The sequence below is a fragment of the Prionailurus viverrinus genome, chromosome A2 (assembly GCF_022837055.1).
Source record: "Prionailurus viverrinus isolate Anna chromosome A2, UM_Priviv_1.0, whole genome shotgun sequence".
Taxonomy (NCBI): Eukaryota; Metazoa; Chordata; class Mammalia; order Carnivora; family Felidae; genus Prionailurus; species Prionailurus viverrinus.
In genome coordinates, this window is record NC_062562.1 from 42,020,569 (window position 1) to 42,036,912 (window position 16,344).

Consider the following 16,344-nt stretch of genomic DNA (forward strand, 5'->3'; position numbering starts at 1 on the left):
TCGCCAAAAAAATTGTATTCACTCTCAAGTTGAAACTCCAGCTTCTTGTATAGTTCTTCCGGCATGTGCCTTCACAATGTGCCCTAAATGCTTTCACAGTGTAATGCAGAGAGAAAAATGATAATATTTGTACAGTACTTGGAAGAAAGCGAGACAAACTATTTTTGGCTGCAGGCAAACATTCCAGACTCCAGTCACTCTAGAACTTTCCAAGCTGCATCCAGGAAAGACAGATTCATGTCTTACACATGACATTTGGGGAGATCTGTTTGAACCATTTGGACCAGTTTTCAGATACACCAGTATAGAAGTAGCAGCCTAGGTGGTAAGGAGAGGTAGAAGGTACAGAATGGTTGTCCACCAGTGGGTTTCTTTGGTTAATGGTGGAAAGTATGTTCCCAGGGGATTTGTTGTTGTTTTTTATTTTTGTTTTTACTTTTTACTTCTCACTCACTGCTCTTATTTTAAGACCAGACTTGTGAGGAATAGGAAGAGCAAGCATGAACAATGAAATGAAATGAAATAATATGAAAGAAAGGAAAATAAAGAAGGGGGATGAAGCACAATAAAGGACAGTTGCTCCTATTAATGACAAAATGTTTCCTTCCAGAGTTAGAACACATTGAACAAGATGAAAGAGTATACATGAGTCAAAAGGGAGATCTGTACTTTGCAAATGTGGAAGAAAAAGACAGTCGAAATGATTACTGTTGCTTTGCTGCATTCCCAAGATTGAGGACTATTGTGCAGAAAATGCCAATGAAACTAACAGTTAACAGTTGTAAGTCCAAATAATTTATCGTTCTGTCGTGAATGCTGAATACAAATGCGCCTGCAATTTCATTCTGGCTGAAGCCAGTTAAAGCTGGGTAGATATTTTCCGCCATTGTTTAGTTCAACTCTAGAGACTTCATCCAGATGAAAGAGACATCTGCAGCTGCAGACCTACAGTAGCTCTGTCTCTCAGAGCCAGAAAATCAAATCTCAATTCACAGTACAAGTATATTTCATTTGACGTCTGCAGGATCTGGTCATTTGCAGTGGGTGCAATACACGATGACATTCTAAGGTTTCTGAAGCAAGTCTCAGGCTTTGATGCATCGTGATCTTGAGTAACTAGAAGGCTGAAAATGTCGAAGAAAATAGGAGTTGAAAATAAAAAGATTGAATATTATAATTTTTTTTTTATCACATCAAGCTTTGTTGTTCTTCCCAAATTGGCAAAGTTATTTGAATTGCCTCTCTTCCCTGCTTGATTCTGCAGATGCCAGTCTGGGTTCCCAAATGGGAAAAAGTCATTAGTGGGAGAAAGAACCATAAGATTCAAAGGGCAGAGATAATCCCCGACAGTTCACTGACTGAATAATTGGCTCTGGGAGAGTCGAAAGTTGGCATTACCATTTCATTGTCTAATTTGGTTCATGGTTTTTTTTTCATTGTTATGTGTAGATACACTTTGCCAGGTCTTCACTATAGCATCGCTTTTGGCAGCCTCAGTTCTCTGTAATAGAGCTGTAATCTGTGTCCTCTCGACCTTGGACTCATCTGTGGTAGTTCAAGATTAAGCTCATTATACATTTTTTTTTTCAAAGATATCCCCTAAGATGATGTTCTAGTGAAGCATGGTTATATCTCATTTTGTAATTTTTCTTAGACAAAACTGTGACTTTCCATTCATTATTGATACTAGCACCTACCATTATGTTTGTGAGTTTTTTCTTTAATTTTTTTTTATTTCAGTAAGGCATGCTAATGACTCAAGTTCATCCACAGAAATTGGTTCCAAGGGTAAGTTGATCACGTGAAGAGGGTTGGCATTTATTTTTACCTTTTGTAACTCATTGTCATCTCAAAGCTTAAATTTTTCTGTTACTATGTTCATGAGTATATTAAAATACTGATATTTCTATAAAGGAAACCCCTTCGCATAGAGGTTTCTATTACCCCCCCATCCTTAACTATATGCAAAAGAGTGATATTTATAAATTCCTCACTATGCAAAAGTATCTATATTTATATATGATATAATTCACATAGACAAATACACATACCCTCCCACACATATATGTATTTTTTTTGAGAGAGAGAGAGAAAGAGAGAGTTGGCGGGGAGGGGCTGAGGGAGAAAGAAAGAGAATCTCAACACAGGGCTCAATCCCACAACCCTGGGATCATGACCTGAGCCAAAATCAAAAGTTGAACACTCACACAACTTGCCACGCAGGTGCCCCAGTATGTATATATATTTTTTAAATGTTTATTTTTGAGAGAGAAGGCATGAACAGTGGAGGGGCAAAGAGAGAGGGGGACAGAGGATCCAAAGCAGTCTCCATACTGTCAGCAGAGAGCCCAATGCAGGGCTCAAACTCACAAACTGTGAGATCATGATCTGAGCTGAAGTGGGGCACTTAACGGACTGAGCCACCCAGGTGCCCCCAACATGTGTATTTGGGTCTCCTAAGACTTCTGTCCTTTTTGAGTGACATTTTGGTTGATAGTTGTTACATGTACGTAGAAGAAAGAAACAGTAGAGAAAACACTAGGTTTAAGAAAGTTAAATGGTTATGTTTCTTGTAAGGCTTCTCAGAGTACTTTAACATTGGGCTGTAACTCTAAGAATACAGTTTACTGCATTTTCGTAACTCATTTGTCTGTGAAATATTACAATTTTCCCTCATAGGACAGGTACTAGAACTAGTGTTGTATGGAAGTTGCCAGAGTGAACCTGAATTATATAACTAGTTTTCCACAGTTCATTTATGTGAATGCAACAAATGTTCTTCATGTCATGGGGGCCAGTGGCTTCATCTAGATTTCTGATACACTGGCAACATCAGACGGGCTGGAAGAGGACTCTTCTCGGTGCCTTCTCAGTTTGAAGGTGGATTGATTAAATATACTTCCCCAACTGCATTATTGAGGTCAATAACCCAGACATGTTCCTTGTATCTGTACACCCCTTAGTAAAAATAATAGCACGTACTGTGTGTTCAATAATTATTTTTTGATAAACACATACTTGTAAGGAAGCTATAGCATGTGCACACTGCTATCAGGGCTTTCCATTTCTCTACTCTGAATGTCAGCTGTTTGCACCTTCCACATCGTGTCAAATCACATTGACATTGGATGGACAAAAAACAATTTGTGAGAACATTTGGAAATGATGTTAAAACTTACATTGAGAATGAAAGCCCTCGTTTGCCGTTGTATTTGAAAAGCATTCTTGAGCATGTAACAAAGGGAACATTACAATATGTAGTTACTGAAAATGTTTGCTTATCATTCCCTGAAGCACTATGTTTGTTTGAGGGGCTGAGATTGTAAATAGAGTCACCTTAAAGAACTTGCCCACTTCATAGATGCATGGTGTCCACCATAAGCTTCCTGAATCAGAATTTCTGGGAGCAAGGCTCGGGAAGCTATATTGTAACAAGCATCTTATAAAATACTTAGGCATACTAAATGAAATTCAAATTCATACACAGCCATTAGACATGGCAAGGTCTGATTAAAGTGTGGAATATAAAATCATAGGCTATCGGTTAACTTTTAAGGACTTTCATCAAGAAACTAATTGTCTTGGGGCATCTGGAGGGCTCATTGGGTTAAGAGGTGGACTTCAGCCCAGGTTATTTGTGAGTCATCTCACCATTTGTGAGTTCAAGCCTCACATCGGGCTCTGTGTCAGCTCAGAGCCTGGAACCTGCTTCAGATTCCATGTGTGTGTGTCTCTCTCTCTCTGCCTCTCTCTCACAATGCCTGCACACTCACTCTCTCTCTCTCTCTCTGTCTTTAAATAAACTTAAAAAAAAAAACGAATTATCTTCAACCATACTTGAACTTGTGAAATTTGAAAATGTGTTTTCAGTCATGACCTTCTTAAAACTTGGTGCTACACTAAGTTATTGATTCTGAGGGACCATCCATGCTTCGTGGTAAGAATGGAGTCTATTTAAATGGCAATATATTAAAAATACATCTTTGTATATATACATAGGAGCATATAGGTAAATACATTTTAAGTTTTAAGAAAGATTTAGTACCACAGGATTTTAACTGTCTTCATTTGGAAAAAAGTATGTGACTTTTCTTTTCTGTATTATAGCAAATTCGATCAAGCAAAGAAAACCCAGATTGCTGTTGCCTCCTACTGAAAGTGGCAGTGCGTCCTCAGTTACCATCCTCAAAGGGGACACCCTGCTGCTTGAGTGTTTTGCTGAAGGCCTGTGAGTAACTTGACCCCGTTCATGACTTTGTCAATCCCTTTCTATACAGAATAATGCATTAGTTAAGCAGTTAATCCTATATACACATTTTTAAAATGATTTCTTTTAAAAAAATTCTGTTACCACTTTTCTGGAGGAAATAATTTGCACTTCACTCTACAGACTTCAGGCTGTGACTGAGATTGATTTATAATTAGATTGCTCTGTCAGTTTGTGATAGTGTGAATGGAGGTGACAATGAAAACATTCTCCTTACCTACGTCAGTAGGGGGATGCCATCCTTAGAGCTTGAAGTTGTTACTTGCCAGTCTCTTACTGTGGGTGCCAGGTTTTTGTGTCTCTGCTATCACATTTTCTCCCACTCCCTCTTGCTATGCTATGGGTTCTGATTGCTTTTCAGGTTGCAAGGAGCCTTATTTATCTATTATTTCACCCTGCTGCCCTTTGCATACAAAGAGGTCCAGAGCATGTACTTTCAGAGAATTTCACCTAAGAATATAATTAACTCAGCTTCTTCTCGTCTGAAAAATCAATGCAGGTTTCCAAATCCTCCAAAAAATGTCACTTGGTCATGTCTTGAAATTGTTACATTTGTTGAGCAAACACCCTAAGCCTTTGTAAATCAGGACTATCTTATTTAATACTTAGTCAAGGGACTCTTCTAGCTGGGCATCTTGTTGGTGAACTGGGATTTGAAATTTTAAAAATTGTATTCATTCATAACTCAATATATATTCTGAATGAGTTATTTTAAATTGGTTTATGAAGAAAAAGAGCCAATTTTAATGGTTTTGCAGCCCCTTAGCTTTGTAAACGTCTCTTTCCATCTGGCAAAGATATACAGGTTGCTTATGTGTTTGAAATGGCATGCATAAATAAGCTCACTTCATGCTCAGCACGTCTCAAGGCGGCCATTATTCCCATTTGCAGGTTAGGTAAATGACGCCCAGTGGCTTGATTGAACTTGTTCAAGCTCAGTATAAAGTGGAGCTGGAGTTCCATCCTGTCTCCAGAACCCTAAACTACCTCTAGATTTAATGTATTTCAGTTCAACCCAATGAATGGTCTGTTCAATTAAGGGGGAGGTGGAGGAGGGCCGACACAAAGAATGGCATTGTTTCTGAATCTGAAGAAGTGGCTGTAGGTCTATACTTCAGTAAATGGTTAGTTGCAATGAAAATGTTGATACTATTCATTAAAACAGGAAAACTTTCACGAAGAAACCGATATGGAGGGGTTTAGATTCTATAAATTCTGTGAATAAGGCAGGAATTTGGAATAGTTAAAACAACAATGAATCTCATTCAGAAGGGCAGGCACTGAGTGGAAAGTGCACATTCAGGTGCCAATTCACACTTGCTCTCACCCTGTGGGAGCTTCATTGGAAGTAGAGGGGGGTATTGTCGCTTCCCTCTGTTGATTATTGGTATCAAACTGTTTCTTCACTCTCTTGCCTCTGTAACTTGTAAATTCTTGAGTTTAAGGTAGGTGTGATTCTACTTCAAGATGCTACACTATAAAAATGTAGGAAGAGCAAGGAAGTATACTAACAAAAATTGGCTGGATAAGTACCTGAACAAAATTTGAGAGTATGAGATAGTGCATGTTTGTATATAAAAAGGGATTAAGCGGTGCCAGCGTGGCTCATTCGGTTGAGAATCTGACTCTTGGTTTCAGCTCAGGTCACGATCTCTTGGTTGGTGAGATCAAGCCCCACGTTGAGCTCTGCCCTGGCAGTGTGAAGCCTGCATGGGATTCTCTTTCCCCACCACCCCCCACTTCTCTGCTCCTCCCATGTTTCTCTTTTTCTCTCAAAATAAATAAACTTCTTTAAAAAAGGGATTAAGCATTATGTTTTCCCTCAAATTTTCACTGTCCAAATGCTGTTAGTGAATGTTCCTTAAATTTAAAAAAAAAAGAAAAAAATTGACAAGAATATAGCTGGATATTCTTGGACTAGGAGAGATATGTCACTAGATAAATTAGGTCTCATGTTCACCTGATACTTGTAGATAATCATTTTATTCTGTTCTCTCAAGGGATAGGTATAAAGGATTAGACTGGTTTTCAAGGACTGGCAAAAAAGAAAGGACAGAAGGAAGGCAGGCAGGAAGGATGAAAGGGAAGGGAAGGGAAGGGAAGGGAAGGGAAGGGAAGGGAAGGGAAGGGAAGGGAAGGGAAGGGAAGGGAAGGGAAGGGAAGGGAAGGGAAGGGAAGGGAAGGAAAGGGAAGGAAAGGGAAGGAAAGGAAGGGAAGGAAGGGAAGAATCCTGCAGAAGCCTGCAGAAAGTGAGATGCTTGCACTATTAAAGCATGAACTCAGAAAAACCAGTTTGGAGGAACTTAGGTCCAGAGCAGCTTGTAATTTGGCAAATTGCCATTTTGACAGATGGCGTGGAAAGCAAGCAGTTAGGAGACTTGAGTTTCTGCATTCTGTTAGGTAGTGTGTGCAGGAAGCCAGCAGCTAATATCATCTCCCAGCTGCCTGTTGGAGCATCATTACTGTTTCCCACAGAAGGGTGCCCTGTACTCAGACTGGGCAAATAGAAAGTGGTGGTTCTAGATCTGTAAGGCACATTACAGGCTTCAGCCTGGAATGGAGGAGGGGAAGAGAGTGTGTAAATTAAGGGACCTACCTCTTTACCTTCTATATAGTTTTTGCATAATAATGGAATTATTTTAATGCTTGCCTGAGCAATTCAAACAGTCTGAGATAATTGACAGAAACAATATGAGGTAATTGTTCAGTGATTAACTACTAACTAATTAATTTGGCTACAAGCATATATCCCAAGAATATACAGTTAGGAAGGGAAAAGGGATAGAAAAAGCACAGGTATAATAAACACAGCCATGGAAAAAGCAAGTTTAGTGTTAGACAAACTTAAGTTCTAACATGTCATTTATTACCCTAGTGACATTAAGTGAATTAATTAACTTCTTGGAGCTTTAGAATCCTCATTGATAAAGTGACGATCATAATGCCCATCTTTAGAATATGTCAATAACCTGTAGCTATTCATAATAAAAATAAATAGAGCAAGGAAAAGCAGCATCAATAAAAATAGCAAAATTAAGTTTTTCCGTTCATATAACCCAACTGGAGAAGAGAAATAAAAAAAATATATTAATTAAAATCAGCCTTCGGTGTTTTCTTTTCTTTTATTTTAAATGTTTATTTATTTTTGAGAGAGAGAGAAAACATGAGTGGGGAAGGGGCAGGGAGAGAGATGGCGACACAGAATCCGAAGCAGCCTCCAGGCTCTGAGCTGTCAGCACAGAGCCCCTCCGTAGGGCTCGAACTCACAAACCATGAGATCATGACCTGAGCCAAAACTGGATGCTTAACTGACTGAGCCACCCAGGTGCCCCAGCCATTGGTGTTTTCCACATAACTTGTAAATCACAAGAGTCATAAAGGTCACCAACCCTCTGCTTGTCTGGTTTTCCTGAGCTGGGATTTTTCTTAAACCCAGGTGGCTTGATTCCCCACTACTGTTTTCCTCCTTAAGGTGGAGACAGTTATTCTCTTGATGTATGACAAGTTATCAGTTTGGTTTTAGTTTAGTTCAGTTTTTTTGTTTGTTTGGTTTGATTGGGTGATCTCATCTTTCTGAGCAAGGGAGATGTGGTTCATCTGCCCCCTCCTCCTTGCTCCCCCCCACTACTTTTCTCTATTCCCCAACAAAGGAAGAAAGTCACTTGGGTAGCCATGTCTGCGCAGAGCCCACCTTACCCTAGAACAGGCCGTTCTTGGTCCAGCCATCACATACAGTTATCACATCTGCGCCACGTTCTCCACTATCAGCTTCATTTGTATTAAGAGGATAGCACTTCCCTCTGCTTACTATTGGGTCCTACTTTATCTTGTTTTTCAAACTCATATGGGGAGGAGGGCTATTATTTCTAGCCACTCCAAATCACCTATAAGGAGGTTTCACATTTAAAATATTTCTGGTAAAATATTAAAACCTTGAAAAAAAATCTTTTAATATTTCTGTGGATCCAATTACCCACCCTTTATCTATATATACCTATTCAGCTATGATAGATAGTTAGTCCTCTTAATGGAAGAAGCATGATTTCCATGGAAGCAGACGATTAAAGGTGCTTGCATTAAAGGAGACCTGATCCAATCCAGCATTCACCATCGATGGTGGAGTACAGGTCCGTGCCCTGGGAAGGCTGATTGTTACTTACTGGAACTCTGAGAGCATATGTAAAAGCAATATGTTAAGTGATGTATCCTGTGAGTAGCTTTGATTTTAATTTTGCAGCTTAAAAAATGTTTATCATGTATTTATTGTTTTGCAGACCAACTCCACAGGTCGATTGGAACAAAATAGGTGGTGATCTACCCAAAGGAAGAGAAACAAAAGAAAATTATGGCAAGACTTTGAAGATAGAGAACGTTTCCTACCGGGACAGAGGGAATTATCGCTGCACAGCCAACAATTTCTTAGGATCAACCTCTCATGATTTTCATGTAGTAGTAGAAGGTACTTTCCCCATATTGATTTATTTTTCTTCTATTAAAGAAAAAAAAAAGGTGAACCTATAATTCCAAAGCATATATGTTAAAACAGGTAAGCTGTTTAAACTTTTGTTTTTGGAGTGGGTATTGAACTATATTATACTTCAGTTAACCAGATTTGACATTTAACCTGCAAAATCTTGTAAAAGGGACAAATGGAAAGAAAAGATCTCATGTTAGGTATTAAACACACCTGGCTTTCACACAATTTTTATTATATATATGACACTGCATAATATTAAATCATAGAAGAAGTAAGCATTACAAAGACAAATTATTTTGAGGAGCTTGGAAAAAAGCTTAGAGTTTGTTTCCCAGTCCTGTGGTTAACTTGCTGTCTCTTTAATCAATTTACTTTGACTTTCTGTACCTTAGTTTCTTCCTCAAAAAAAAGAGGGTATCAGGCAAATTGTCTTAGTTCTTTCCTAGATATGGTTGTTTTTTTGTTTTGTTTTGTTTTGTTTTTTTGGTCCATATCTTGGGTTCACATGATGTTCAATATGTTACTTATGGGGATGGAGTAGACTGAGTGCTGTAAATACTAATTTTCTATCAAAAGATGCAAGATACATATTATAGTAAACTTATCTCTGTAAACCCATGCCTTTTGTTGAATAGAGGATTAGCTATTGTTGCTTGTATTCATAGAAATAAATAGGCCATGATGTCATCATTTAAAAAAAGGGGAAGCCACACAATGTGGATATTGGGGCTGTACCTGCCCTGTAAGTAAAGTTTATCTGGGCATCTTATGAATCTGATTGATGCACACTGATTTCTATGGGTCTAATTACAGTGAGGTCTCCTATCTATGGTTTGGTTGACTGAATTGATCAAATTAATGAATTGATTACTGCATTTGTACTCATTTAGTGCTGTGAGGGCTTAACTAGTGAAAGGAATTGTCTCTTTCAGGGTCCCATTTAGTGAACTGATGCTCTAGGGTTTCCATTTATATTCCAATAAAGTTTACCTCTTAAACCTTCAATCTGTACAAGGAACATCTAAGTAAAAAGCTGTTTTAATGAATGGGAAAAAATGAAGACTTGGACACAGATTACATTTACAAGTAAATGTTAAGATAGATGTTTTGGTCTAGGTGCTGTTTGGAATAACATCATGTTTTTAAGACCTCACCCACAATGTATATGGTCAGTTCAGTTAAGAAGAATGGAAAACCAAAGATGAGAGTATCATTTTCCTTGATTCAACAAAAGCAAAACTGGTATACGTGACATCTTCATATTATGCATAAATATCAACATTTGCCATCAGTGATATATTCTTCTGATGTGGAATTATTCACAAAGAAATTCAAAAAGGAGGATTTGAGAAGTTTATATATATTTTTATTCATCATTTGATGCTTCATTGTTTTTTTTTTTTTCATTTGCTGCTTCTATATAAATCGGCTACACCATGCAACAGGGATATTTTTCTGTAACCCCCTACCCCTGCCCCAGTGTAAACACGTATATCTACAAACCAGACATGTCTAGTTGTTAGCTGCTCCTACTCCAAATTGCTGACTGTTAGAAATCCTTCCAGATGGCTGGAACATTGCTACGGTAGCTGAATATTTTAACAATCTGGCCACGGTTTTCTTGACTATAAGACTGAAGCTTTGAAAAGAATTGCAAGGGTTGCAAAAAAAATAAAAATTCAAGGATGTAAACTTAATTACGCAGTTTAAAATGTTGACTATAGGACTCCAAAGGAATACAGGTTTCCTGAACGAATTGTCCTCACTATTCATAAAACAGCTATTAGCACTATTGAGATGTAAATTATGTTTTTATTAGGAACATTTAATCTTTTCTCCTTAATGAGAAGCTACTAAATGTGCCCTCAGTTGTATGTTTTAGGAGTTTCTTTTTACACATGCAAGTGAAAAGCAAACTGGGCTCAAGAAGTCATTTTTTCTTTTTTGTGTATATGTGTGAAACCAAGAAATACAACCTTCATTTATCATATGCGCAGATCAGCTTACTTTCATTCACTTGTCTTCTGCCTTCCTATATCTCCTTTCCCCTTTTTTGTCTCTTGTTTAGCAACTCAAATTGAATAACAAGAATTACCATATGATCACAAAGCGATGTAACCGTGAATTTTGAAAATTGAGTCCATTCTGAAAACACCCATTTGTGCTTAAGTAAAAGCATGTATTGCTTTGTAGTCTCTGTAGATGTGATATTTCTTCTTTATTACTAAACATAGTCAAATTCTGTAATTTAAGTTACAACATCCTAAATATGAAGACCGTGTGCATTTTCAAATTGTCTAATCCAGGTAAATAAAAACAGCTAGGATGTCTTGATGAGGCACAGCTATCCTTTATAGATATCTATGATACAAATAGTGCACATTCAATAAAAAGATAAACATTAAAATGACATCTAAGCATTCTAAATCCAAAAAACAGAATATGACCACAATCACATTTCAACTGATTATTTATTTATTTATTTATTTATTTATTTATTTATTTATTTTAGTGTTTATTTGAGAGAGAGAGAAAGAGGCAGACGGACAGAGTGCAAGCTGGGGAGGAGCAGAGAGAGTGAGACAGAATCCAAAGCAGGCTCCAGGCTCTGAGCTGTCAGCACAGAGCCCAACGCAAGGCTCAAACTCATGAACTGTGGGATCATGACATGAGCCGATATCAGACGCTTAACCCCCTGAGCCACCCAGGTGCCCCTCAACTGATTATTTAAAAATAAACTCCCACCAACTTGCACCATTCTCATGTTGTAAACTTTCGAACCATTTAAACTTTTGAATTTTGTTGTAATAGGAAAATATTTACATAGAATTACATACCCATAATTGTCTTGCATTTTAAAAAGCTATCATGAACTCGAGTGCAATTCAGACATTGATATACTTAAGAGAGCCTCGTTTTAAAATGATCTATTTTTTCTAAAAAACTACAATTAAATCCAAGGTTGATAAACCTCACAATTTTGATTTAATAGAACATAGATATTTAGTAGGAATCTGTTACTAAGAAAATAGCCTCTGTGTTGTTTTATAGGTATCAAATTTTCTATTTTATTTCATTTTCCTTTCAGTGATAAATGTTTCTCATTAACTTGTTATATTTTAAATGCTTAGTCATTTGCATCTCACTTTTTAGCAACATAGGGAAATTATCATCTTTCTTTATATATAATTATGACAAAATGAGTAAAGTTGCAGCATAAGTTATTCTCATCAATTATCATGTATCTTAGGATAATGGATAAAAGAATGGGATTCACTGATGTTTTCTTCCAGGATTTTCCATTTCATCTGTTTTTGGTTTTGTTTTGGTTTTTTTATTCCTTTCTCTTGAGTTTTTCTTTGTCTTCTTTCAACTAGATCTTACCCTTCAGGAATAGAGTTATGTGTTTGAAGCTTTGGCAAACATCTGTTTGTTCTCTGTCCCTGTGTGTCCCTAGACTCACTTCACTCACCAAAAATATCCTGATTCATAGCCAATGTCCTCGGGCTCACTCTACATTCTTTTGTGAAGAAAGTAGCAACTAGCTAAATATGTTCAACCAAAACATGGCATGATGAGACTGAATTACTGGAAGTCAGTGATTCCCTCCTATCCAACATTCCTTCTTTCCTCCCTATGCCTTTTTCACTAGAGTCTTTGGGGATCAATCCTTTCACTTCAACTTGTAATTATTCCACATGTGTCTGTTCTCCTTGTGCCAAGCAGAGGAGACACAAGAAAGGGTAAGGTTCCTCCATGGCTCTGTATTTATCTGAGAAACATAAAACAAATACCCGAGCACTTAAAAAGCTTATTCAAAAGAGCTAAAGCTTAGCAATGATTTCTAGTGAATATATAAAACGCCTTGGTATCACCCTCCAGTGGATAGATGTTGGAGGAACTTGGATTTGGGAGCACAAAGTGAAAGTTAGTAAAGCAATTTGGACTTCGTTCCTATCAGTGGTCTGAGTTAGTAAAATAGTAATTAACTAGAAATAACATCACATTTTCCTTGGAGTCCCAGTGCTACTCAGTTTACAGGTTCACAGATCCATGAAGTGGCCAGAACACAGAGTGGGGATTTCTTTTGTTGGTGACTCTAAGCGAGTTAGATGGTATCTCTCAAGCTCAGTCCTTGGTCTGCAAGGAGGTAGAATCAGATAGGCTGATAACTTAAGCTTAATATGGATACCAGGGGTTAATGAAATTTGTAGGGTGAGAGTAGAGATAAAATCCGTATTTTATTATGCATGGGTATTTAGAGAAATGTCATCATTACATAATCTTCTTTATTTTATTATTTTTATTGAGATATCACTGATAACATTAATTTCAGGTGTACAACATAATGATTCGGTATTTGTATGTATTGCAAAATGATCACCAAGTTAAGTCTAGTTAACATCTATGGCCACACAGTAACAATTTTTTTTTCTTTTCATGAGAACTTTTAAGATGACTCTCTTAGCAACTTTCAAATATGCAAACAGTATTATTGACTACAGTCAACATGCTGTATATTATATCCCTATGATTTATGTTTTTGCATTTAGTTTTTGCTCTGAAAGCAATATTAGTTTACTGTTGTAAGCATGGAAATTTTCATGTTCGTGGAATTTTTTCCCTCTAACTCAAATGTCTGATTTTATTGTGGTAATGTGAAAAGACAAAAAAATAACAATAACATAAAAATGTACATATACATACACCTCAGAGAATCATGTCCAGTTTATAATTTGGACTATTGCATTTTAACCTAAACGACTAAATATTTACAGATTATAGGTGATGAATACACATATTTAATATAAGATTTAGTAACTAAGTCCACACCGTATGGAATAATTTCTAGGGCACGTCCCTTTCTCAGAGTTGAACTTGCATTGTTATTTGCATATTTTTGATTTTCTTGGTGAATTTATAGGCATTTTCTTTTGACACAATCCTTTTGTTTCCCCTTTACTTACACAAAAAAAAGCAGTTTACATGACTTATTTTTTCATTTCACATATATGTATCTTTAAAAGAGTTTCCTTTTTGACTAAAAATGGAAATCCAAGAATGTCTTGCGGGAAATAACCAAGCAACACTTGATGGAAATTACTACCTGCAGGTGTTGTGCAATTTTCTCTGGAATCAAATTATCCAAACCATCCACACTTTAATCTAAATCTTTTATTCACTCCTGACATAGTAATATACTTAAGGTGACAAGATATGGCAGTAATATTTGCACTAAAGACAAATGTCTCATTCTGTACTAAAACACCACTTAGAATTATAATACTGGAGCAATAGAACATGCCAAGATGCAAGTAATTTAAATACATTTTTCCTCCATTGTTTTCAGGACAAAAAGCTAAATGCTGCTTTTAGGCTTTCTTCTCCCTGTCTTACAAAAAATAATCTCTAGGAAAATAATGTTTCCACACTTCTAAGATAGATAATTAGATATCGGTATGGGTATACAAATGATACAACGTCATTAAGAAATATTTAAAATAAATGCTGGACATTTCAATTTCATTTAAAAATTCTCCAGATACATTTATCGAATATCAGCCTTTTTAGACGCCTTGCTGCAGCTTGAAAATAAGCCGCAGCCAGCACTAAATAAACTTAACCATCTGCTTATCCCTCCTTCACTTTCTGTTAATGAGGTAGATACTTGTGATGCTGAACAGTGATTGTATACATGTTAATTTTATTATGCATGCTAAGAGTCCAAATTAGATTACGCACACACACCATGCATGCACGCATGCACACACCCTATAACTAAAAACAGTGTCCACCTTGCCTGACCGAACATTTACAAGAGCTAGTGTGAAACACTTTATTGTGGCTGCCATCTGCTGGCACATTATAGAAACACAGGCATTAAAATTTTCGGACCTCCTGACATGGTTAAAGTCACTTATGATGTCTTCACTTTATTCCAGAGCCTCCTCGCTGGACAAAGAAACCTCAGAGTGGTGTGTATAGCATTGGGAGCAGCGGTATCTTGTTATGTGAGGCAGAAGGAGAGCCTGAGCCCACACTCAAGTGGAGAGTCAATGGCTCCCCGATTGACAGTAAGTGAAACACCAATTGTGATGCAGTGCTGAAGGCAATGGTGTGCTCGGATGGTTGATAGGCAGACACCCTGGTTATGTGTAAGATGGGAGTTGGGAAGTGGCTGGACCATCTAGACAGATCCAGCCAGGAAGTTCAAAGTTGAATCTTTCCCAGCACTTTGATTTATGCTTAGATTTATGGAGAAGGGATAAATAACATTTGTACTTGTTGGGTCATTATATTAACTCTATATAAAAATTAGGTTAAAAAGATAAAGCAGCTGATTGAGAAAAAGGAGAAAAGCCCATTCCTTTGCTTTTCCCTGAGAAGAAATTGGTGCAGTGACCTAGTGGTTGAGAACATGAGTTGAAAGTCAGAATTGCCCTTAGACCCAAGCAACAGTGACCCCGGCTTTGGGTTCTGCTCTTCACAAGGACCTGGTCTGGCCATCCTTTGGTCATGCCTGCTGTCATTATTTGAGAATTTCACAGGCCAAAGAGAACTGTAAACATGCCCCCTACCCCTGGCTCCCTGCATGTTCTTGACTGAGCTCCATTTGTACCCAAGATCAGAAAAATCCCTGTCTAGTCAGCTCTCAGCCATCCCAAATGGGCTGGGCATGGAAAGGCAGGGATGCACAAGGGCTGAAGCCTGATTCTCCCTACTCTATCATGTTCCAGCAAATAACTCTGAGAAGTCCAAAAATCCTCAGTTTGAACCTAGAGCTCTTATCTTTTTGAATGTCTTTGTCAAAATAGGACAGAACAAATCTTATTTGTCAACTGACTAGTTTAATCTTTAGCATTTCTATTATTGAGACATATATATATGGCTTTCATAAGTTTCTTTTGTCCTGGACCGTTCAAACCAAGTGTAGACATCTGGTGGTTCAGAGACCTGGGGTCCCATCTAGGCTGTGCACCTTCCCAGGTATATGATCTTGAGTTGTTTACTGAACGTCCCAAAGGTTTAGTTTTGTGGTTGTTGTTGTTGTTTTTTCACAGCACAACAGAGCTATCACAACCATGATAGTTGGTTGTGATGGAAAGAGGTCATTGTGGTCAACCACCTAGGATAGTCGTTTATCTGTGCAACATTATGATAGTTTATAAACTCTGGGGCCAGAATGCCTGTGTTTGCATCTAGGCTCTACCATTTACTAGTTGTGTGATTGGGCCTATGACTGACACTCTTAAAATCTGCTTCCTCATCAGTAAAATGGGCACGAAAATTGTACCAACTCATGGATTGTTATGTGGATTAAAGGAAAGACCATGCAGAAAATGCTCATGACAGGGACATTCCTAAAGTATTATTTACTTTTATTGTTGTTACATACCACACACTCAGGAAACCTTAGCCTCTTTATTGAAATCCTCAAATTTGAGATTTTTTTTCCCTCATCTCTTTAGAGAGCAGTCTAACAAATGAAAGATCAGAGGGAAATGAGATCAATTGTTGTTTATAAAGAATGTTAAGGATGCTAAAATAAGGAATGCAGATTCTCTGGAACATAAAATCATAAAATTATATATCTGAATGG

General features: G+C 37.4%; 1 protein-coding gene across 12 annotated transcripts in view; it reads left to right on the plus strand.

Moving 5' to 3' along the window:
* Positions 1 to 16,344, plus strand: part of CHL1 (cell adhesion molecule L1 like) — a 203,325-nt gene that overhangs the window by 143,741 nt on the left and 43,240 nt on the right. For 11 of the 12 annotated variants that reach the window (XM_047850468.1, XM_047850466.1, XM_047850473.1 and 8 more), the window contains 5 exons: positions 611 to 781; positions 1,741 to 1,788; positions 4,108 to 4,228; positions 8,542 to 8,726; positions 14,687 to 14,818. In XM_047850468.1, coding sequence (XP_047706424.1) covers positions 611 to 781; positions 1,741 to 1,788; positions 4,108 to 4,228; positions 8,542 to 8,726; positions 14,687 to 14,818 — 657 coding nt within the window. The remainder of the gene's footprint in view (positions 1 to 610; positions 782 to 1,740; positions 1,789 to 4,107; positions 4,229 to 8,541; positions 8,727 to 14,686; positions 14,819 to 16,344) is intronic. The other variant, XM_047850476.1, reaches the window with a different exon arrangement.